This window comes from Numida meleagris, chromosome 1 (assembly GCF_002078875.1).
Source record: "Numida meleagris isolate 19003 breed g44 Domestic line chromosome 1, NumMel1.0, whole genome shotgun sequence".
In the NCBI taxonomy this organism is placed as follows: domain Eukaryota; kingdom Metazoa; phylum Chordata; class Aves; order Galliformes; family Numididae; genus Numida; species Numida meleagris.
In genome coordinates, this window is record NC_034409.1 from 52,319,533 (window position 1) to 52,341,853 (window position 22,321).

The following is a 22,321-nucleotide window of genomic DNA, read 5'->3' on the forward strand; positions in this document are numbered from 1 at the left end:
GAGCTTTGCAGTAGGGGAAACTGGAGTAGTTCCTGTGTTGTGAGTAATGGCTACAAAACGCTTCAAGGTGTTTTTAAGTGAATATGCTGCAGGCATACTGTATATATATATGTTTTAAAATCGTTGTTTCCAAACCTAAATGCAGTGTGGATAGACGCACACTTGTCTTGGACTGCAGCAAACTCAAGCAGATTTATCATTCCTGGCTTATATCCCAGGAACAGTTTAGAAACTATAACAGATACCTATCACGAAAATGTCAACAAAACTGTGAGAGCGCCAAAACAAGCAAGAACAAAAATATTAAAGCATAGAGAGACTGATCCATGAGGAAAGATGTAAAATAGGTAATTCTGTATACGGGCTATAGCCTGGCTAATGCAAGGAGTAGAGAATATTATAACTGTAAAATCAAATGGAAGGCATAAACACCAATAAGACAATGAAAAACATGTTAATCCAGAGAGTTATATGAGAAACTGATGATCTAAAAATGTATGAGAAATGTTAACCGGCAACCAAGAACCGTTTTTTATCAATGAAAACTCTGAATTTTAGGATACGTTTTCCAGTAAAGGTTGTCATGTCGTTTACATGTACTAGATAGAAGACAGCATCAGGACAAGCTTACTTTTTAAAGCACTAGTAATGCATTATGATGCTAACATCAAAAATTTCAGGTACGTTGGCAGGTGTGAACCTGGGGCACCTCATTATTGAGATCACATTTGTCTATGTATGGACTGAGAAAAAGAAGTGAAAATGGATGAGAGTCCCAATTAGCACTGCAGTGTTTGTGTATTATCAAAGGGGAAGTCTGGTCTTCTTTTTCTCCTGAACAAGCCTGATTGAGATGATGACTGCTGTCAAACATTCTCCCTAAATTCAATCATTTCACACAGGTGAACTCTCAGTTGTCAAGTGTCCTGTAGCCACAGCACTCCACATCTTTCAGTTTCAGTCAAATCTGTACTAATAACCTGGAAGGACCAGATCTTGGTTGTATTCTTCTTTTCCTTAAAAAATAGAAAGAGTTTTAATTAATGAAGTACTTGACATGTAACAAACATCTGTCCAACAAGGTCGTAAGTCTGCTTCTCTCTTTGTAAATAAGCATTAGCAGGAACTAAATAAATGGATAAGAAAGGATTTAAGAAAGGATTTCTGCTAATCAGGATAACTTTCTTATGGTTGAATTACTCAGAGGAATAATAATGGCCAGCCTTGCTCTTGCTCTCACTCCAACAAATCAGACAGAAATGGAAGTCATACTCCAGTAGTCAACAAGACTGCCCTGCTGTCCATATCCACTCTGAGCTGCCAAAAGTAGGGAAGAGAGAAAAGCTGTTCTGCTGGCTACCAATGGAAATACAGCATCCAGCTAATAACCACGAGGTGCTGGTATCTCTAAATCAGAATCTAATTGTGGTACACATCAAAAGTATATAATATGTGAAAGTGTAACACAAACTCTACGTCACTGAACGTAGCCAACAGAGTACTGCTGAATCGTACTGCTCCATAGGCAATACATCATTTGGCTGAAACATTTGGATCCACAAGAGTCAGCTGCTTCATGATGTAATTGAGCACTAGGCTTCACCTGCTCTGAGTGAGGGCACAGAGGACGGTTTGTCAACATGAAGAATAAAGGAGCTCACCTGAAATGCAATACTCCTTTCCCCACTGGTGTTGTACATGCAAAATTGAAAGACCACTAGAGGAAATGTAATACAATTAAATAAGAGAGAGCAATTTAAACTGATTGAATTAACACTTGTCATCTTTGATGTAATAAAGTTTCCTCTTCCGAAATTATCTAAAGCTCCTGGAGAATTTCCAGCTTATCACAGAACTTGGCATCAAAATGATGCAGGCATTAGCAAAATATTTTTAAATATTCTTATCCCACACACGACTCAATTATCTTTCCTTCCTTCTAGGATCAATTAATCAAACTGGAAAAATCAAATCTCACTTTTGCAGTGCCTGCCTTTCCTGAAAGATAATGTTCATTGTATCACAACAGCCTAAGAACTGTTGGGTTTGCATCCTGATACTGAAAATATATGTTGTTACTTTAGAATATATTCCAGATAAATGTGATTCACAGTCCTTTATAAAATGTTTCCCCTTGTCAGAAAAACATTAAAAATCAAGAGAAGTGTCCCCAGATGGATTACAAAACAGCAAACAGTTCTCACGTGTGCTTTTATTGTTGTTATTATTGCTTGATAAAGTAAAAAATAGAGCCATCTTCAAAGGTATGTTTCCCCTGAATAAGCAACTCTGCATAAAGAGAATTCATACACTGAAAAGGTTAGAGTCCATTTATTATGCCCATATACACTGTATCTCTTCATTTACAGTCCTCCACCTCTCCTAAGTGAGCTCAGATTGTAAATTGTTTAGGCTTCCACAGTACCTTGCCCAATGAGGTCCAGACTGGAGATTTTGTAGGAACAACCAATGCTGCACCAACCAAGCTTGCTGATGCCTGCAGGAAGCACCTTCTGAACACCTTATGTTAAAGACAACTGCATTTTGACCATGGCCTGCACTGAAAAGAATTATTTCTGCCTCCTGTGAAGGTCGGGACTAGATAATCTTAGAAGTCATTTCCAACCTTCATGATTCTATGATTCTAAAGCTGGGTGGTGCAGCTTTAGGTGAGATATGCAGCTTAGGGCTGGTTTCAAGTGGTGTGTGCTAAGGCTACAGAGAGGAAAGGACAAATTCTCAAACTGCCTTTGTTTTCCCTCACTGATGGATGAGGTGTTTGTATCTTCATAGAATCACAGAATCATTGAGGTTGGAAAGACCTCTGAGATCACCCAGTCCAACCATCAACCCACCCCCACCATGCCCACTGACCATGTCCTCAGTGCCACATCCACACGGTTCTGGAACACCTCCAGGGACGGTGACTGCACCACCTCCCCAGACAGCCTGTGCCAGTGCAGCACTGCTCTTTTGGAGAAGAAATATTTCCTAATATACAACCTGATTCTCCCATGGCACAACCTGAGACTTTCACATCTTCTCCTATCACTGCAACCTGGGAGAAGAGGCTGACTCCCACCTTGTTACAGCCTTTCAGATCGTTGTAGAGAGTGAGATCTTCCTTCTGAGCAGGGCCCAGTCTCCCAGGTTGGACTCCCTGATGGAGCTCTCCGAGCTGCCTCCATCTGATGGGATCTGAAGGCCCATTTGCTCCGGACAGCTGATCCCCACCGCCTGTCTCTCCCCTTAACAATAAAGTCTCAAGCAGCTCATCAGCTTGCCGAGGTAATAGGTTTTCACAGCCAGGCGAAGGTGAGTGCCAAGGATTATTAATAGTGTTCCTTAGTTAAGGAAAAGATAAATGTGACACCGTCACCAAAATCCCTGAATATCAGATACCAGTGAGGAGTGGGTATCACTTGCTAAAAATAGAAAGAGCAGGAGAGATTATATAAGTGGGGTCCCTACCCCGAGTTCCACTTCTTTTTGACCACCTCCGTATCTAAGAACGTTTTCAAGAGTGCTTAGGAGAGATCCAAAAGGTAAGTAGCGAGAAAATGTTGGAACTTCCACAGAGAACGTGGATTCGCCCGATCCCGGCAGAACCCCGGACCTGCGCCCGATGGACTGTAAATGGGGAGATGCCTCCATCACTCCGACCCTATGGCCCTCCCCACAAACACAAACCGAAGGACAAAGAGGTGCAAATCTCCCCCACACAGAGGAGTGGATTCCCGCAGAGAAGACTCCGGGCCATTAGGAAGAGGAAATGGAACGCATTGAGGGGGGACGAGGAGAAAAAGCGGGGAGAAAGGGAGAAAATGGAAACAACAAAAGAAGGAAGGGAGAGGAGAAAGTGAAGGAGAACGCGAGGATTCCTTGAGCAGGATTTACCGAAGCGCTCAGCCATACACAGAAGGTTAAAAAAAAAAAGAAAACTCCTCCAAAACACGTGGCAGAAAGGAAATGGCTCTTTATGCGCAGGCGAGGGGATGAATGCGCTCTCCTTGATGTGGTCATTAGGGAGATGGATGTGTCACCCTTTTCGCTTGCCTGCAGCTCGAGCTGCTGGCGTGGGGCTTCCGCTGCTCATCCCGTTCTCCCGACTCTCTCGCTTTGGCAAGGGCGGTTCGATTTCCTCGATGCTGGTGAGGACATCGCCGTGCTGGTGCTAGAGGAAGGGGGAGTGGTCTCCACGAAAGCCGTGCAGACAGCTTGGAAATGCACGGCTTAGATTTTGCGAAGAGTTCGGGCAGGAAAAAGGAAAGAAAAAAAAATTGGCAAAAATTCAGCAATAAAGCGAAACGCGTCATTCATCCCTGAGGGATGATGCGGAAAAGGTGAGGGGTCGAGTGTGAAACTGCCAATTCGTGAAACGCCTTTTATATATTAGGACAGCATACATTAGGACAGCATACATTAGGACAGCATACATTAGGACAGCCTATATTAGGATAGCATCACAGCTGTGAGTAAAGCCGGGTGGTTGAAAGCTTCTAGAAGCTTGCTGGCGGATGTTGTGCCGAGATTAGAGACGGGCCTCGGCCGCTGCTGCGTTTCAGATCCCCTTTGGGCCGCTTTGTCAACCCACATGTGGCTGCTTTGACTTTCTACGGGAAGTCGGGGGCAGCGCGCTTCGTGCTCCACAAAGGGCTCCAGCTGATGCGTTGGCAGCTCTTTTTCTGGCACTTCTCACTTCTTCCCTTCCACAACAGGCTGTGGCCTGAGGGCTTCCCGCATCGTTAGGGATGTGGGGTCCCAGCCCCGGCGCGCTGGGCGAGGCTCCGGGCTCCGAGCGCGGCAGCCCTGTGCCAGCCCCCGGCTTGGGTTACGTGCTGGGGAGGGCAGCCCTCCAACCGCGCTGCCGTGTCAGCAGAGCGGGGCCGACACCGAAATCCGATTCACCCGCAACAAGAGCATCTTCGGAGGCCGATGGGCGGCAGCCAGCCCCGCTCGTGGGGACCTGAAGGGAGGCTCTGGCGCTCCAAGGGAGAGGGAACCTCGGCGACGGAGTCACAAAAGAAAGCGAAGAAGAGATGGAAGGTGAAGCCCAGCTCCTGAGCGGATGGCACCAATGCTGAACTTGGCGAAGGGGACGAGGATGTCCTAGCAGGCTGGAGGCGTCTCCATTGGGGGGGAAAAAAAAAAAAAAAAAAAAAAAAAAAAGGATTTTTTCTCTTCCATCAATAAGAACAAGTAAAGAGACGCCAATTACAGAAGATCGTGCAACCAGCACGGTGGTTTTTCCCGTAAATAGTCGTATATTGGAGAGACTACGTTTAACCTACGTGTAAAACAAGGTGACGACTGGCTGCACTACACGGAGCTTCTTCAGCTCCATCCTCCGAGCTGGACTCCACCACTTCTGTATCGCGCCCTTCCACCTCCCGGCCCTGAAACCACTGCGGGAAATACGGGGGCAGCTGAGGAGAGCGGAGCCCTCCGGGTTGAGTGTGCATCCCGTTCTGTGGGTAAAGGAGGTGGATGCGGCTCCCTCATCCGTCACCAATGTTTGTCCTTGAAGACAACAAAGCCTCTCCTTGTATCCTAGGAAATACACAGAAATTGGGGGCGGGGGGGTAAAGGTTCCAAACGACAGTCCCTCCCACAGGGAAGACTTCGCTGTTTAGAAAAGAGAAGAGAAAAAGAAGGGACCCCAGCGTCACCTCCTCCTCCATCCTTCTGCGCTCAGTGACACGCTAATGACTCACCCGTTGGAGCTGAGCTCGGGCCGCCGAGGAGAGGGTGGGGGCTCGTGTTTTTACGAAGGGATTACCGACAGCCAGACGCTCCCTGCGAGCAGCCCCCTCCTTTTTGAGGCCGCTCTGGCGTTCGGGCCATGGGTGCCATTGCGTCAGCGGGGTCGGCAGGAGCTGCTGACAGCGGGTGGGGATGCTGCTGCCACACCGCCTCCCTCCCCGCCTGTCCTCAGGCAGAGATGCCAGTGTTCCTGCCGAGATCTGCCCTACTCCTGGGCCCTAACCTTGGCTACCTCAGCCCAATGGCTCGTGCCCAAACTATGCGAGCGGGCTGGACCCGAAGTGAGAAACGGGCACGGTTCCCTGGAGCAAACAAACCTAGAGAACACAGAATTCCTCAATCCTTTTAGCTGCTCCTTTGAGACTGCGGTGTCCCGCCTGAGGACCCCGACGCCCTGCAAGGAGCTCGGCACGAGCGCGGGGTCACCTCCCGCTTCCCCTTCGGCGGATCCCATCGCGGAGGGCTCTGCAGCACGGTGCGAGCGGCAGCCGTGGGATTCGCGGGGATGTGATAATGAATTCAGCGCGGATGATGCTTAATATGGAGTGGCCCGAAAGAAACGAGGTCTAAGGGGAGGGGGGAGGCGGGATGGGAGGGGGACGTTTCAGGCGTTTGAACGAGAAGGCGAATGTTCACGAGCTCCGTTCCATTTGCTTTCCCGACCCCAAGAGCTGCTTGAAGCTTGGCATATGCTGCAGCTCCGGCTACAACTGGTAAAGCTCATCCCGACTTCCCCAACGGAAGGGATCCGCTCTGCAGTTCCACCGCACCCGAGGACTTGACCTTGGCACGGCCGCTCCGACGCAGCCCCGCAGCGCTCCCGTAAGGCACCGCCCCGCAGGGGAGCGCCCCCGGCCGGGTCCCCACGAAGGCATCCCCGTACCCCGTCCTTCAGGGGACCGCTCCGCACGGCACCGGGGAGCGGCAGCCCGTGGCACTCCGCCACACGCAGCTCTATCTGTGGCTGGCGCGGGGCCAGCCGCTCCCGACGTGCCATCATCCCCACACGGCACTGCAGCTTTGGTCATATGAGCAGAAATGATGAGAAAAGCACTTTTTTAATCTTTTCGCACTTGCTTCCCTGTTCAAACAGTTGCAGGATGGCGATGACTGACGTGCTCAGCGCTGAGGATATCAAGAAGGCTGTGGGAGCCTTTTCAGGTGAGCGCTTCATTTTCTTTTCTTTTCCTATTTTCCCTCCCTTTCGTCTCCAGCCCAGGATGGCGGTGCATTTATTTAAGCTCGGGGAAGATCACAGCTAGATAAAACAGCAAAGAGGAACGCGTTTTCAGAAGTGTGGCGAAGGCGTGACAGGTTTATCAGGCGCAGGGCTGCATCCTCAGCAAAGTTGCTCTGCACATGAAGGAGGCGAAATGCTCATTCATTTTTAAAGGAAGGTAAGCAGCAGCTGCAGGCTGTGAGAGGAGACCTCTAAGGGAACCGAGGGGGATTATGTCCTGATGCAGGATAGGGGAGCCGGCTGTGGACGGCGGCAGCTTTCCAGCCATCCAACGTTCAGTTTGCAAGTAATGCAGAACTGCTCTTTTCCATTTCGAGGAGATGAAAACCGCTCTTTCCTTACTCGCTATGCGGAATCCCCAGACGGGCTTTGCTTTTCGGGATGGAGCAGAAGGCACGGCAGCAGAGCAAGCGGGTGCGCTGCTCGACTGCAGGAGCTTTCTGCAGGGCGGATGGCTGCAGCGGTCCCTATGTCCCGTATGTCTCGGGCTCCTCCGGCGCTCACATATCCCTCACCTCTCTTCTTCTAAAAACTGACGGCAAACCCTTGTCGTGCTTCGTGCTCCGACTGTTAAGGTTGCTCTCAAGGAACCCGTGGCGTTATGCCCCCCCCCCCCAGCCCCGAAGTGCCTTTCTCTCCTGCTCTGTGCGGTGACCTTCCCGAACAGAGACAGCACGAAACCCGCTGAGCACCAATAAACTCAGCAGCCACAAAGTCGCGAGGACCAACGGACTGCTCTGCTCGATCCGGCAGCTGTTTTCCTCATTAGCTCCCATTGTTCCAGGGCCGTTTCCAAGTCCCGGAGCAGAAGCAATTAGGAGCAACTAATGACGGGTCTCAGTCAAGCGGATCCCGAGTGATTGAGCTTCCTTCGCTTTATGTAATAGGAAAAGCTGCGGTGGGAGTAAGGATGCATTATAAAAAGAGATTAAAAAAAAAATAAAAAAATCCACGACACGTCGTGGAGGTCACGGGATGGGATTTCAGGAGCACCTTTCTAGTCTGCACCTTAGCCGTTAGCAGGGGGCTGCGTGGGTGGGACAGAAGTGGTTTGGCTAAAGGATGAGGAGGTGCAGCAGTTAAACCCCATTTATTATCTCCGCTCCGATCTCCAGGGCTCTGCTTTTTCCCCTCTGACTGTGCCTCAGTGGGTCCTGCAGGCACAGCACAGTGCTGCCTTGCAGCGCCTGAGCCTACAAACCGGACTGCACATGGCTTTAGCGGTTGGAATGCTCTCTTCCGATTTCGGGCGAGCCTTCAGGAAAAACGGACCAGAACTGTACAAGCCATGTGCTCTAAAATAGATCTTGTCCACGGGGGTGGAAATATCAAAAAGTGACAGCGGTCTGTTAGTCGGGGTTTGCTCTCAGAATACTTTTGTTTTAGTGTAAAACTTGACAAAACGTGTTTTAAGGCACTGGAATGAGAGTGGGCAGGTTAGGCTTCTGCCTCCAACTCTGCACAGAGTTCCTGCGTGACCTTGGGCAAGTCTCCATCCCTCTGTAGCTCGGTTCTTCATCTGCAAAACGGAAACAGTGCCCTTCTCCCCATTTGTTTGTTGAAATTAGCGTTTGTGAAGCCTGACTATAGCAGCACAGGTATCTAGCTCCTGCCACAGCCAGGCTAGAACATACTTTTGCCTCCCAGGATAGGGCATGCAGCAGAAAGGAAGAAAACCACAGGGTTGTGTGTGTATATATGGTTTAAAGATTTTTTTCTAAACCGTTACATGGCTTTTCACCCCCTTATAGCAGCTGAATCTTTTAACTACAAGAAGTTTTTCGAGATGGTAGGATTGAAAAAGAAGAGCCCGGAAGACGTGAAGAAGGTCTTCCATATCCTTGATAAAGACCGGAGTGGCTTCATCGAAGAGGAAGAGTTAAAGTAAGTGAAGATATGGTGTTTCTCAAATAGCCTCACCTTAAGAGTCTGATTTCCTTTCCACAAGTCTCTAGATAATAGCTTATGGTTTAATCTCCCAGCTGGTATTGTGTGCAATAATCGGCTGTTTGCTGGTCGTAAGAACTACAGTGTGTTGGAGGTAGCTGGTTGCGGGATCCCTCAAACACCTGAGTGATCAGTACCTCACAGATGGTACTTCACTTAGACTCAGAGTACAGTGCCCTTTCTGGATGATAACGAGTGGTGCTGCACTGGCACAGGCTGCCCAGGGAGGTGGTGCAGTCCCCGTCCCTGGAGGTGTTCCAGAACCGTGTGGATGTGGCACTGAGGGACATGGTCAGTGGGCATGGTGGGGATGGGCTGGTGGTTGGACTGGGTGATCTTAGAGGTCTTTTCCGACCTCCATGATTCTGTGATTCTATGACCTTTCCTGAAGACACAACCATGGATTCCACCTCATATAGCAAAACAGCGATGCAAATAAATACTAAGAGAAACTGTTCTGAAACAAACAAACAAACCAGCAACAACAGTTTCCCCTTTTTCCATTCCTCCTCTTTAGGTTTGTACTGAAGGGGTTTACCCCAGATGGCAGAGACCTATCAGACAAAGAAACAAAGGCTCTTCTGGCTGCTGGAGATAAGGACGGTGATGGCAAAATTGGCGCTGATGGTATGTAACCAGGGGAATAAACTTCGATAGGAAAAATCGAATATTACTCTTACATACAAGAACCGAGTAAATCCAGGAATCACTGTGGGCTGTGACCTTCTGAAGGGCACAACGTGGGTTTAATGAAATGTCAAGTCTTGCTACACTGCCTGCACCTTACTTGCAGGCTTCAGGGGGAACAGGACCCGAATTCTGACACTAGAGGGGGCAAGAGTTTAGAGTTTAGTTGGTAATTAAGGGACATAGGAAGGAACACCAACGCAACTTCTTTTTAAAGTCATTTCATCCTTCCTGTGGATTTCAGCGCAGTGAAGGTCAGGACACTGAGACTTCACAGAGGGCTGTGAATATAAAATTTAGAAAAGAAAATAGCTGAGTACCAGCATTTTGCCTTGATGACTAGTAAAGAAGAAAGTAATGCTTCCTGAAATCGTTCAAAGTCTCGCAATGTCCTTAAAACTCAAAGTACAGTCAGGCTGCCGCCACAATGCCACCCAATAACAGCCTATCCTCTTTGCTAGTGTCTGTGTAGGTCTTCACACCTGAAGACCTCATTGCTCTCAAACTGGAAGAGGCATTTCTGAATTACATCCTTCCTCACTACAGGAGATGATAGCAGGGGATTGTGGCCAGAGCACTAAATCACCCAAACAGCAGGCAGTTGTTAAGTTTTCACCATGCTGATAAGCTACATGGTAGGTTGAAGTGTAAACATATCTTAAAAAAAAATAATAAAATAAAATAATAACCTCACATCTCTGTTATCTGGACTCTGAGATCAATAAAAAAAAAAATGTCTCCAAATAAAAAGCAATTAAAAAAAGGAATAAAAGGCAAAATGAGGTCATCCAACAGCCTCCTAGTTTAGAAGCTGAAGCAATGACATAGTGTCATCCATGGACGGTCAGGCGGTATATTAGCTGAAGCCTCTGCTTGTAGCACAATGGCATATCAGTGAATCATAGAATCATAGAATTGCTCAGGTTGGAAAGGACCTTCAAGATCATCAAGTCCAACCGCAACCTATCATCCTATTTCTAATCTAAAAGTTGTTAATTTATCAGATGGTGACTATATTATGGTTGTAGAGGAGCAATTGTGAAGCGCTCAGGGGAAGTTCTTCCTAAACTTTAGCAGCGTTACTGAAGCTGAGGAGTATGTCATTATTTAACATTTGATATGCTTGATTATATGGGTCCTTCCTATTCCCATTAAAATGAGTGGCACTGATCCTAAAGTCAGTGGGCTCAATTTTCAGAAGCAACTTGATTCAGGTAAGTAAGCTTGCAGCTGATTGGCCAACTTCATGTCAGACACATTCTCAGTTATGCAGAAGGCTGCAAAACAAAAACCAGCTCAACTGGAATAAAAGAAGTATATGGCAGAGCCATTTTGGCTAATATGAAAGAATGACATTAACATTTTCATGCAAGATTGACCACAGCACCTTTCTAAAGTTGATACAATGCCTGAGAGTTAGTACACTATAACGAAGCAATATGAAACGCTTCTTTTCTTTTTCTCCTTCTGCAATTATCACTCTTCCTTAACTCTGAAATAGAATTACTCTGAATTTACACCAGATAATGAGAATGAAGAGCTTCTTTTCCTTTCCTTCTTCTGGCCACATCACTACTCTACAAAATCTGTTCGTTTTTCCCTTCTTAAATTTGAGTCTGACAGTTACACCGTGAAGGCTGGAAGAACAGGCAAAGGTAACATCTGGGACTGTGACCAAAGGGCGAGGATGACTGATACCTCACGCCTTTTCCTTTGGTTCATAAATCCAATTCCAGATTATAAGTGCTGAGAATTAACTACCTAAATTAAACACAGTCATAAATGTACATCACATCACATAGCAGTTGGGCTTAATGGATTGTCTTTTACCACCACAGAGCTGTTTCTCTCAGCTGTTTCACCACAAACATTAATCTCAACCTCTTAATCAGCCCTCTTTCCATAACAGGTCTCATATTACAAATCCTTCTCTTAGATCTTTCATTTAAAGCCTTCTTTCATTTCTGCAAGACTGTTCAGCTCAGAAATTATTGTATCAACTTACTGAATTGAGATTTGTATTTGTGGTTGCTCAGCCCATTTCAACTAGCTGAAAAACTGCAGCACATTCATGCAAGACAGTTTCCTTCTTTGAGATGCCAAGCCCCTTTTTGCTTCACTGATGTGAACAGAAAATGAAGAATTTGAAAAAAAAGTCTAGGCCAAAGCCAGGTTGGTCATCTAATAAAATTACAAACATTAGCTTTCAGATTGGACTGTGAAGTGATGCTGAAGTAGCACTGTCAACTTCAGGAGAATGCTTGTAAGAAAGAGGCAGGGAAAAAAAGGAAGACTTTTGTTTTAATTGAAGCTTTATCGAACTTTTTGGCAGTGGACAGACACATCATGCTTTTCAGTTTCTTAGTACTAACAGACTTTAGAAAGTATATATATATATAAAGAATTTTCAAAGATTGTGTGCTGTAGATGGAACAAAATAAAAAAAAAATATCCCAAGTCAAAGTCTTTTACTCAATACAGGTCAACTTCTAAAACTTCTACAAATGTTCCAAATACTTTCTTTAAAAGCTGCAAAAATGAGGCACCATGCATTCAAAATTACAACTGATATGCCATGACCTTGCCACGACTAAAAGTTGAGAAAAATCTTTTGGAAGCCCTTTTCTTATCCCTCTGTTTTTTTGCTTTTTTTTTTTTTTTTTAATAAATTAATGTAAGTCATTATAAATATATTTGCTAATGTAAAAAAAAAGAATCCAGTGAGAGAAATTACTATTCTACAACTTGTTCTCTGTAATTAAATCTGTCGTTTCAGTAAAGTACTACCAGGTATGCATTAGGCTAATATATACTACTAAACTGTACTAAACACAGTGGGACAACCCTCTTCTTTTAAATCAGAGCTTTAATGACAGAGCTTTTTTACAGCTAGTAAAATACTCTAAATCCTTGTAACTGAAAACTATCATTTGTGCATTTTTATTTTTGTTTGGAAGGCGAATTGCAGCTGTAGAAGAAGATGCAGTCAGTCAGAAGGGTTATCTCACCAACAGGCCATTCAACTGCAATAAACACCAAAATGACCAACATACAGGGTCTAGTAAATAGTGCCTTATCCCAGAAGTTTTGCATGTATGAATATGCTTTGTGACAATGCATCCATGAGCCACCTGCAGTTGAGCTAACCTTCATATGAAAATAACTGGCAAACTAGTTTAGAAAATTATTCAACAGGAGCATCTCTGAAATATCTATAAAGTATATTGAAAATACTGGAAAAAGTATAAGGCGTAGAGTAATAATTCATGAAGGAACTTTTTATGGTTTTATGGTTTGGTGGATTTCAGAAAGTACCTTTGAAATACATTGCCATCAAGTGACAAAACACTATCATAAGATAGTATAGAAATTTTCTTGCTTCAAGTTGAATAACCTTTTCCAAGTACATTCTGTAGATACAATTTGTTTTAAAATTGAATTAATTTAGCAGTAGCAAGTATGACAACTTGTTCTAATAGAATACGCATTGTTAGTTTTCCCTTTTAGAAAGGTTTCATCCATGGAAGTTTGTCTTTCTCTCTATAGGATCTATTCATGCACTGATTTAATACCACTTTCCCTTCCTGCCCAGAATAGTCTGAATTTCTATCACAAGTGGTTTATGCTACCTCTTAAATTCAGTTTGCAACTCTTCTGATCTAAGTAGCCCCACCATGTACAGGATTTAAACATGTTTCATGTTAAGTAATCCACATAACTAATCCTAATTTGGATTTACTTCTTTCAAAATGATGGACAATTGTGGATTTAATTTAAACCCCTCTGACACTTATTTCTCAGTCTGGCATGTGAGTGTTTGGCAAAATATTTTTGGACACATCATCAAAAGTATTATTTGTTTGTACATTCCAATCAGGAAAAATATCATGGAGTTAGAGATTAGCATTTTTCAGTTGGACGTTAGAATGTTCTGTAAAATGCCTAATTTTCACCTGCTTTTTTTAGTTGAAAGACATTGCTCTTTATTATGTCAAATTTCAATAATTTTCCTTTGAGCTTTTACAGATGTCTCCCTCCCATTTGTCACCTTGTCCTCTCGGCTGATTATGTTAAACCCATAAACCGCCCTTTCTGTAGACCCTCTAATCTTCCCATCATCTTCGCTTCCCTTCCTGGGATTCCCTCCAATCTCTCATCCTTAACCCTTTTGGGTACATACAACTGTGACTCATCCAAGGTTAGATGGAGTTAGGAATTTTAACCTCCATAGGTAATACAGTGCTGAAAGGCATTATATATATTACACCATAAAATTATCCCAAACCGCAGGTAGATAGATACCTGTGTGTAAGCATTATGGGTATAACACTAATAAAAGCCACAAAGTAAAATCCCAGCCCTCAGAAATCACAGGAATTATTCTCATCATCAACAGTGTGGTCAAGATTACTACGTAGGTTTTTACAGCAGAGTCAGCCTTCTGTTGTGTAATCTATCATTTTCAGTCAATTTGCCCATCCAAAATTGAGTTTGCATGTAGTATATTTATAACATCGGGACACAAAGACTCTGAAAGACTCATTCATGGGTCTCTTTGCCAAAACCTAATACAAAGGAAATTCATCTGACTGCAGAATTAAATTTCTAGTTCTTGCCTTCATCCCATTGAGATTTACAAAAGAAAAACAGGAAATGAATCAAGATCTTCACATGAAAAGCAGCAGACAGTTCTGACAGTCTGGCACGCGTAGCATCTCTCTCCCTTGCCCTCAAAAAATTATTTCACTTCACTACAAGATTTCCTAAGTCAATAGCGACTTAGGAATTAACTTTAATTAACTTGGATTTCTTTTGTTCTTCTGTTATTGTGACGTTCCTGCTACGTCAGTGAATCTGTAATCATTCTAATATGATTCTTCTTTCTTTATATCTCCCTTTTTTAACATTTGAAATTTTTTTGTTTTCCCTTCTCCAGAATTTGCAACTATGGTGGCTGAATCATAAAGGCTTTAACCAATGCAAACCCTTCACCCATCTTTCACTGCCCAATTCCAACCACCTCCCGCTGACTGCTTTGGCTCCTGTTCTATTTATTTATGTTATTTTATACTCCGGCTCTGTTCTCCGCAATCCTGCAACTCTGTAACTGTGCTGAAACACACTGTTAAAATAATAAAGGACACATCAATCCGGCCTTCACTCTTTCTCACTTTCACTTGTTTCTTATTTCACATAGTCTTGACACACGTTGAGTGAAAATTTTATTTTATTTTATTTATTGCTGACACCTCTGCTGCTTTATCCCTAGTTAGGGTAAAGAGGGAAGTACTTCAAATAATTATTTGGGATAAAACTTGCATAAAATGAGTCATTCAGTCCAAGCTCTGAATTGTGGCAGAACTGACTGCATTATTTTTAAGCCATAGATGGATGCAAACTCATAGCCTGGAAAATCACTAGTAATGGCAATCACCCAACTTCATTTGGCAGTTTGTTCTTCTGACTTAATCAGCTGTTATAGCTAAAACAAATTTCCTATACGTTAACCTACATCTTCTCTGACACATTTTGGTGACTGGTGAATTATTTGTTCAATTTGCTAAATCTGCCTGGTGCAGGGGGATTTTAAGATAAAAGGTTTGACAGCAATATCAGTTGTTGCTCATCCTGCATAGGGATAACTTCGTAAAATATTAAAACATGATCACTTTTGAAACATAGGATATGTTTATTAGCAGTGTTATACAAGTATTTAGGACAGAAAGAATGCATTACTCAAAAGAGACAACATTATGAATGTGAGGAAAGGGGCATCAAGACTTGGCTGTGATGCTGCTGTTGACATTCCCGCTGTTAAAATGGAGTATCAAAAAAAAAAAAAAATTCAGAAAAACATATCTTCTAAAACTATCAAGACCAGTGAACATCTTTATTTGAGTTACATATTGGAAACTGAGACTCAAGCTAAAGAAGCAAGTAGCCAACAGTAAGGCTATGACAGAGCAAAGAACCAAATGCTTCTTTCCCAAAATTCTGTCAGTATCTTTGAAGCCAAGCTACTGCTTTTTACCCTTTTTTTTTCTTTTAAATCAAAGATTAGAGTGTAAATAAATCACTTTTAGACAACACCTCCCCCACATTTTGACAGAACATTGATTAATACGTCAAATAAGAGGAAAGGTATTGGCCATTTTTTGATTCCAAACTAATTCTCTGCAGCAGTAATACCTTCATCCATTCTGATTATCATTAATCTCATACTTTTAAAAAAGGTTATGACTGAAACTCTGTCACCACCACATTGTACAGAGCTCCATTCTCTGCCACAGCAATTGCTGATGCTACTTGCGAAGCCAATACACACTCCCTAAAGCCATTCTAGGTTTTCCCTCTATAGTCACTTACAAGGAAGACTTTTTGCTGAAGCTGCTGTTCATCCAAAAGAAATCCTCTAGTTTTTCACAATGTATATATGGATCTGAAAAATGTATTGATTTTTAAGTATCCAAATAAAGCAAATGAAAATGTATCGCGACGAAGTGAGAGGGTTTATTTATTTTTTTTCTCGGCAGCTGCTGACCTCAAGTGGTAGTAAAGCGTAATTACAAGAGTATAGAGGGCTACAGAAAAAATATCAGTCCTCCAAACGCAGAAGCATCACAAATGAAGATCCATTTAATCAAAGAATCATCATAAAAATCGTTATATAGCCAAAGGCTTTATATTCTCTGTCTGTCTTACATTTGAATGCATCTTTGTATGTGATAAAAACTTAACTTTATCCAGGGCTTTGCCAAAAAATATCACAATAGAACAAACAGCAAATAAACACCGCCATTAATGAGTCTATAAAATGATTTATAGCACACTGTTGGAAATCAATCAAGTTCAAGCAACATTAATTGAGATAATTTACTGGTGTAAAAGTCTGAAGATCCCAACGATTCCTACATCAGTCTTTTTTTTTCCCACTAGTCCCTCAATCACTCCTGAACAAGCAACACTTAGGGCATAATTGGCCTATATTTTTCCACTAGATAAGGTTAAAAGAAACATCCTTCTACTCTCAAATAGAAAAAATTACAATAAGGATACCACTTACAATAGCTTCAGAGACCTCCAGCATAGCACATTCACTTTTCATGGTAGACAGTACTCAATATTCTATACAAGAATTAAAACCTCACTATCCACATCTTTGGTTAGTTTATGCAAATACGCAGCCAGTACACTTGGGTCATCTACCCACACCACCAGAACTCTCAAACTCTGCTTTGAACCATTATTCTTAACTGGATTTTAAATTCAAAGTTCAAATTTCAGTATTTCATGCCTTTAGCAGTAGAGAACAAAAAAACACAGGTGTCTAATGAAAATACATATCCGCCCGAAGCTAAAAGGACTATTTTATCAGGTATTAAACTACCACTTCCTTCACTGCTCATTTCTCAGTGTTTGTCTTCAATTCTTATCTCTCCCTCCCAAAACACTTCCAGACCACTCCCAAATCTTGAATTGTTCCATTTCCAGGCAAGAAAAACTCTCCGAACTTTCGTGACCCCCTAATGTTTGGTGGAATTTCCCCAGCTGTGACTCAAAATGCAGCAAGTTCAAACGTATAATTCTACAATAAAATAGAAAATAGAACACATATAATGTATTAAATGATTCATTTTAATATCATTAAGACTGTCACAGACTGTCTACTGTGAAGACTGAAGAAAGCAGAATTTGCTGTAAAACTGAATCAGGCTTTCCAGCAGAGTGTGGTTTATAGTATGTCTGACAAATAATAAAAAAAAAACAAATCCACATTACCCTGTGATGTACAATTTCATACAGAAAGATGTGTTAATTTGCACAGAAATTAAGCTTCTCTGAGAAACATTTGCCTTAATTTTCTTTATTGGCATTATTCATCTTTGTCATGAACAGTAAATCCGCTGTAGTTTACTCCCCGGTTGTAACACAGCAGAAGTTATTAAACAAACAAACAAACAAAGCAACAACTCCAGTCATCACATTGGAGACAAAATCTTAAATAACCAATGCACATCCCTTCATTAGGTACAAAGCCAATGGCTTGTAACAAGACACAACTGAATGACTTAAGACACGTAAATTACATTTACCCATTCAAAAAACATACTACTTATTCATATTGATATTATACATTGCCAGAAAAGAAACAGAGATCTGTCTCAGATGCAGCTCCAAAGGAAGAACCAGATCCTCAAGTCATAGACAAAATATGATTTCCTGACAAATGACAAAATATAACAAAGAAGATTTACACCAACAGATCATCGTCAACTCTCAGCATTCCTAAGATCACTGTTTACCAGTACCAAACCTTTAACCAACAAATACATAATTGTTTGTGCTTCACAAGGTCCTGCCAAGCTTTTAATGGGGTTTCATGGATCAGCAATTTTCCACATGCCTTATTTTTGGAATCAATGGTCTGGAGGCTATAACACCTGTTCATTTTGCAAAAACTGAGGTAGAATTTATATTTACAGACTATCTACCAGTCACGAGCATATCACTGCCTAACGTCCCATGAATGCTTCCACTCTTCACTTCATTGAAGAAAAGCTTTCTCATTTGCTTCTTTTGCCTTCTCTGACTTTGCATCTTTAAGGGGAAAGTAAGGACACTTTCCTCCAGTTTCTAAATATTTTCAAAGACTGGAAATGCAGTCCAGCTCTCCAGCAACACCACTTTAACAAAGCCTCTGAACATTGACAATATTCCATCTGAAACACTTAATACTGTTCTTGCTATGGAATTAAAAATTACATAATTTCACAATATTTTAAATAAGTTCTGCCTCAACCAAACAAGTTAACACTGAAGACTGTGAATTTACACGAGGTTTACCGAAGACACAAATTAACCCACAGGATTTATATTAATGATCATAAAGCACGAAAGAATTTCATTTGACTCAAAAATCTCAGGTGGAGATTTATGTTGTCAGCAGATAAAGAAAATGATTTTATTTATAAATTAACTGCAAATGAAAGAGAAATTTCAGAGCATACATCAACCCATCAAAATCAAGCTGACATTTGCTGACATTTTTCTAAGAATGTCAAAGATGCAAGAGCACAAATTCAGTACATGCAAGCCATTAGAATATCTCCTCTAGGTCCTGGCCTCTCATTGCTCAGGTGTGTCTGAATCTGAACTGCCGCACAAACACACCTTCATTCTCAAAGAATATTTTGGCAGATTCTCTTTTCCAAAGAGAAATTTGCTTTAGAAATCCCACACCTAATACAGCTTTTCAATTAAATAAGTGAGAGCAAAGCAAAATGTTTCTGGAGGAGGTTAGCTGTGATAATGAGCGATCAGTTGTCAAAACCTTCCCACACTGTAGGATCTCCTACTGTGGGACAATTACTTCACATGGGAGGAGGTACATTTCTGGTTAGTGCTCTCCTAGTTAATAAACTGACAAAGCTTGGTATACTTTTAAACACAGAAATTAATATAAATGCAAATATTAGAGTCACTTCTCCAGCTGCCAAATAAATAGAAGGAACTGCAGTAGCTACAATAATATAATAATACAAATATAAAAGGATCTAAATAAAAACACTGGAAGGTACTTAATTAGGCAATGTATCATGTAGCCAGAAAATATTTTTTTTTCATAAACGTACTTGGTCTTCCATCTAGGAAAATCTAAGTGAAAGGATCTTGTCAGTGCCTGAATGAGAATGGCCAACTCATAATACTACAGGTTTTAATTCGAGGGGATGTTCATCTTGAGCCATTAACAGCTCATGTACAAAAATACATATGGTTTCACTGGCGTTACAGTGGTACCACACTGGCATTCACAAACAGATACTCAAGCTGTCAGATGGTAAGAATACAGTAACTATCTGTTAATCCCAACTTTGCCACACTAGAGCTGTAAGAAGGTAAAGAGAGATGGAGAGAGTGAGGTCAAATGCCTAATAGGCATTACTGGAGGGACAGGCTGTGGGCTGCTGAAAAGCCAAATGGTTTAGAGCCAATTTTATGTTTTGGAAATGTTGCCTGGAAGCATACTTTTTAATTTTAATGGTTAACAAAGTTCACTTCCAGTAGCTCCATAATGCAATGCAGTTTTAAAAATGCATCACTGTATATGAAAATATATAGGTAAGAGCAAATTGTCAAGCACTTATTACTGCTCTAATATAGAGACAAATTAGAATTATGTGGCTTTGCTAATTTTAGGCTTCCTTCTGTAAATGAATGAAGATTTTCTGTCTTAAAACATTTGCATTCCATCCCCCTTCTTAAAGTAATTTTCAATTTTGCTGGATGCAGCACAACTGCATCCACTCTTTCAGCTGCAGTGGTTTGTTGAAATTGAGCTATTGCCCAGCACCTGCTCTTAGTCAGACAGCTCAAATCAGAGGTTAGGGGAAAAAATAAAGATTTTATGTAATTGTAATGCAAGTCTCCTTTCAGCTTTGCTGCAGTCAGTGTTCAATTATGTTCTGTAACAATCTCCATTACTAGAGCCAGTGTTTCTCTGTTCCTCCCTGCATGCATTAACTCTCTTGTTCACACGTGATAGTCTTCTTAGCAAAGCTGAGGAGACTTAAGAGACATTTGCCCATAAATTTAATGAGCCTACATCTTTTTCTTTGCCTGCTGAGGATCCTAGCGTTCAAGTGTATCTTCATTTTGAATGCTCCAAAGGAAGATAACTGGTATAATGTAACTTATTTCTCACCAAAGGGCTAATAGGTCAAAATTAGCCTAAAATTTCACCTAGTCTACTGAATACAAACCACAGGGCACGTTAACAATGAAGGGCTCCCCATGTAATTTTTTTTTTCCCCAGAATGTACACTCTTTTTACAAGCTCGGGATCCTACTCTTTCAGAATTTTTATTAGTTCACTCTGTAGCCAAGGTGTTTAAGACTTCATCAGAAGCAGGAACCAAGGCTCCACATCCGTAGGAAGAAAGTGATGAAGAGTTCATCTAGCAAGGCTCAACAGCAAATGGGAAGGAAGTAGCTGGTGTGAACAGCTACTGGGAATTCAGGAGGGGGAACTTTGCTTTTAGTACTAGACAGCTAGAAATTTATGGAGAGAGAAAGCTGTAACACAGAGGCCAGAGGGTGAACAACACAGAAATTCGGGGTCTGGGACTTGGGGAGATAAAAATCCAGAGCAGGTGATTAGAGGATTTCAATAGCTTGGAGAAGGAGAGGTTTAATTATAATATAAACACATGATCATAAATTGACCTTGAAAAGAAAGGACATGCATAGTATGGAAAAGTTTGTGCTCAAATATTAACCTTTTAGACAAGTGGAGATGGTAGAAAACAGCAAGCTGCAGGCTTCTGATTTTTTTTAGGAGTCTCAAGTATTTCTCTTCTCCATCTCCCACGAAAGCTGTGGTCACATGGTTGACTCTCAGTTGTCAGGAAAGGCCAAAAAATTCTAACAGTCATGGTGGCAGAGAAAATCTTGACAATTCAAACCCTAAAAACTTAGGATCAAAACATCACTACTTACTCTTTATAAAACTCATTATCTGGATGTAGTTTGTCTTATAGTTTTTAATATAAGAAGTAGCATTAGTGTATACCTAGCAGCTGTTTTCTAAGCATTGACAGCAGCCAGAGATCCAAAAAAAAAAAAAAAAAAAGATTCTCAGCTGATACCATAATAATCATCAGCACATGACAAATGGCATAATTAAATTATGGGTAGCACATCTGAAGATGTCATATATTCTTATGTTCTGTGTCTTACGGCCCCTTTCCCACTGATGCAGAAGCATACTCAGTGCTCACTTACATGTCCACATACAAGGACACACTAAGTCCTTAGTCCCAACACACAAACCACAACTAAGAAACCTATATCATATATAGATATATATCACCTATATACAGCCTTCTGTATGAGGCTTCAGATTCCAAATCAGATATCCATGTCTAATGTTTTGGGATATATTGCTAAAAACTGCATAAATACTTGAGTTCTCTTCCCAGTATTTTTCCTAGCCTTACCATTTTGCAGTGCAATCTGACACTGAAATGTGACTCTGATTTTCCTATTTACTACACGCAAGAGCAAACAAATAAGAAAGATTCAAGCTGGATTTTTTCCAGGCATATTCAGAATAATTATTCCAAATAACTCTCTTTATCTTTATCCTTGTGGATTTGAACACATCCTTGAGAAATCTGTCCCTCACTCCATATTCATCAGAACAGAAGACAAAACAGTTAAAATTAGCATACTCAAACCAAGTCGATAACCTTGCAGAGGTACCTACTCTACATATAATAATTTACCACTTTTTATTGATGCTACAACCACCATTCATTTCTAACTTCCACTTTCCCAACATAGTACATCAGAAACAAATGGCAGATATGCCAGATCAGTCAGAAGTGCTGCTGTAGCTGCCAAAAAATCCTTTGGCTGATTCCACCATTTCATAATCATCTTAAATTTCAGTGCAGAGTCTCATCCAAAAACCCTTCATATCCAAGTCTTGGTCCCTACCACAAAAGAGCAAGATCAGAAGACCTGCAATCAACAGCGATATAGAAAGCATTCATATCCGTACTTCTGTGCTAATAGTCTCACTTTGAAGAAAAGAAAAGAAAAGAAAAGAAAAGAAAAGAAAAGAAAAGAAAAGAAAAGAAAAGAAAAGAAAAGAAAAGAAAAGAAAAGAAAAGAAAAGAAAAG

At 41.8% G+C, this 22,321-nt stretch overlaps 1 protein-coding gene across 4 annotated transcripts; it reads left to right on the forward strand.

Annotated features, from left to right (window-relative positions):
• PVALB (parvalbumin) lies at positions 6,198 to 16,127 on the forward strand. 4 transcript variants are annotated; one of them, XM_021386010.1, is made up of 5 exons: positions 6,198 to 6,585; positions 6,857 to 6,924; positions 8,755 to 8,887; positions 9,468 to 9,577; positions 14,574 to 16,127. In XM_021386010.1, exons 2-5 carry the CDS (start codon positions 6,864 to 6,866, stop codon positions 14,600 to 14,602), a joined length of 333 nt encoding a protein of 110 aa, XP_021241685.1. In that variant the 5' UTR covers positions 6,198 to 6,585; positions 6,857 to 6,863; the 3' UTR covers positions 14,603 to 16,127. The 4 variants fall into 4 exon arrangements, with proteins under 4 accessions (XP_021241685.1, XP_021241668.1, XP_021241677.1 ...); XM_021385993.1 differs by lacking the exons at positions 6,198 to 6,585; positions 14,574 to 16,127 and adding an exon at positions 12,595 to 14,565 and having other exon boundaries at positions 6,598 to 6,924; XM_021386002.1 differs by lacking the exons at positions 6,198 to 6,585; positions 14,574 to 16,127 and adding an exon at positions 10,099 to 12,264 and having other exon boundaries at positions 6,598 to 6,924.

Bases quoted from the DNA above. Each gene is read 5' to 3' on its own strand.
- PVALB (XM_021385984.1), top strand. From the start codon at position 6,792: ATGAGCAGAAATGATGAGAAAAGCACTTTTTTAATCTTTTCGCACTTG. The intron at 8,888-9,467 runs GTAAGTGAAGAT...CCTCCTCTTTAG, and splicing joins ATCGAAGAGGAAGAGTTAAA to GTTTGTACTGAAGGGGTTTA. The intron at 9,578-14,573 runs GTATGTAACCAG...TCCCTTCTCCAG, and splicing joins TGGCAAAATTGGCGCTGATG to AATTTGCAACTATGGTGGCT.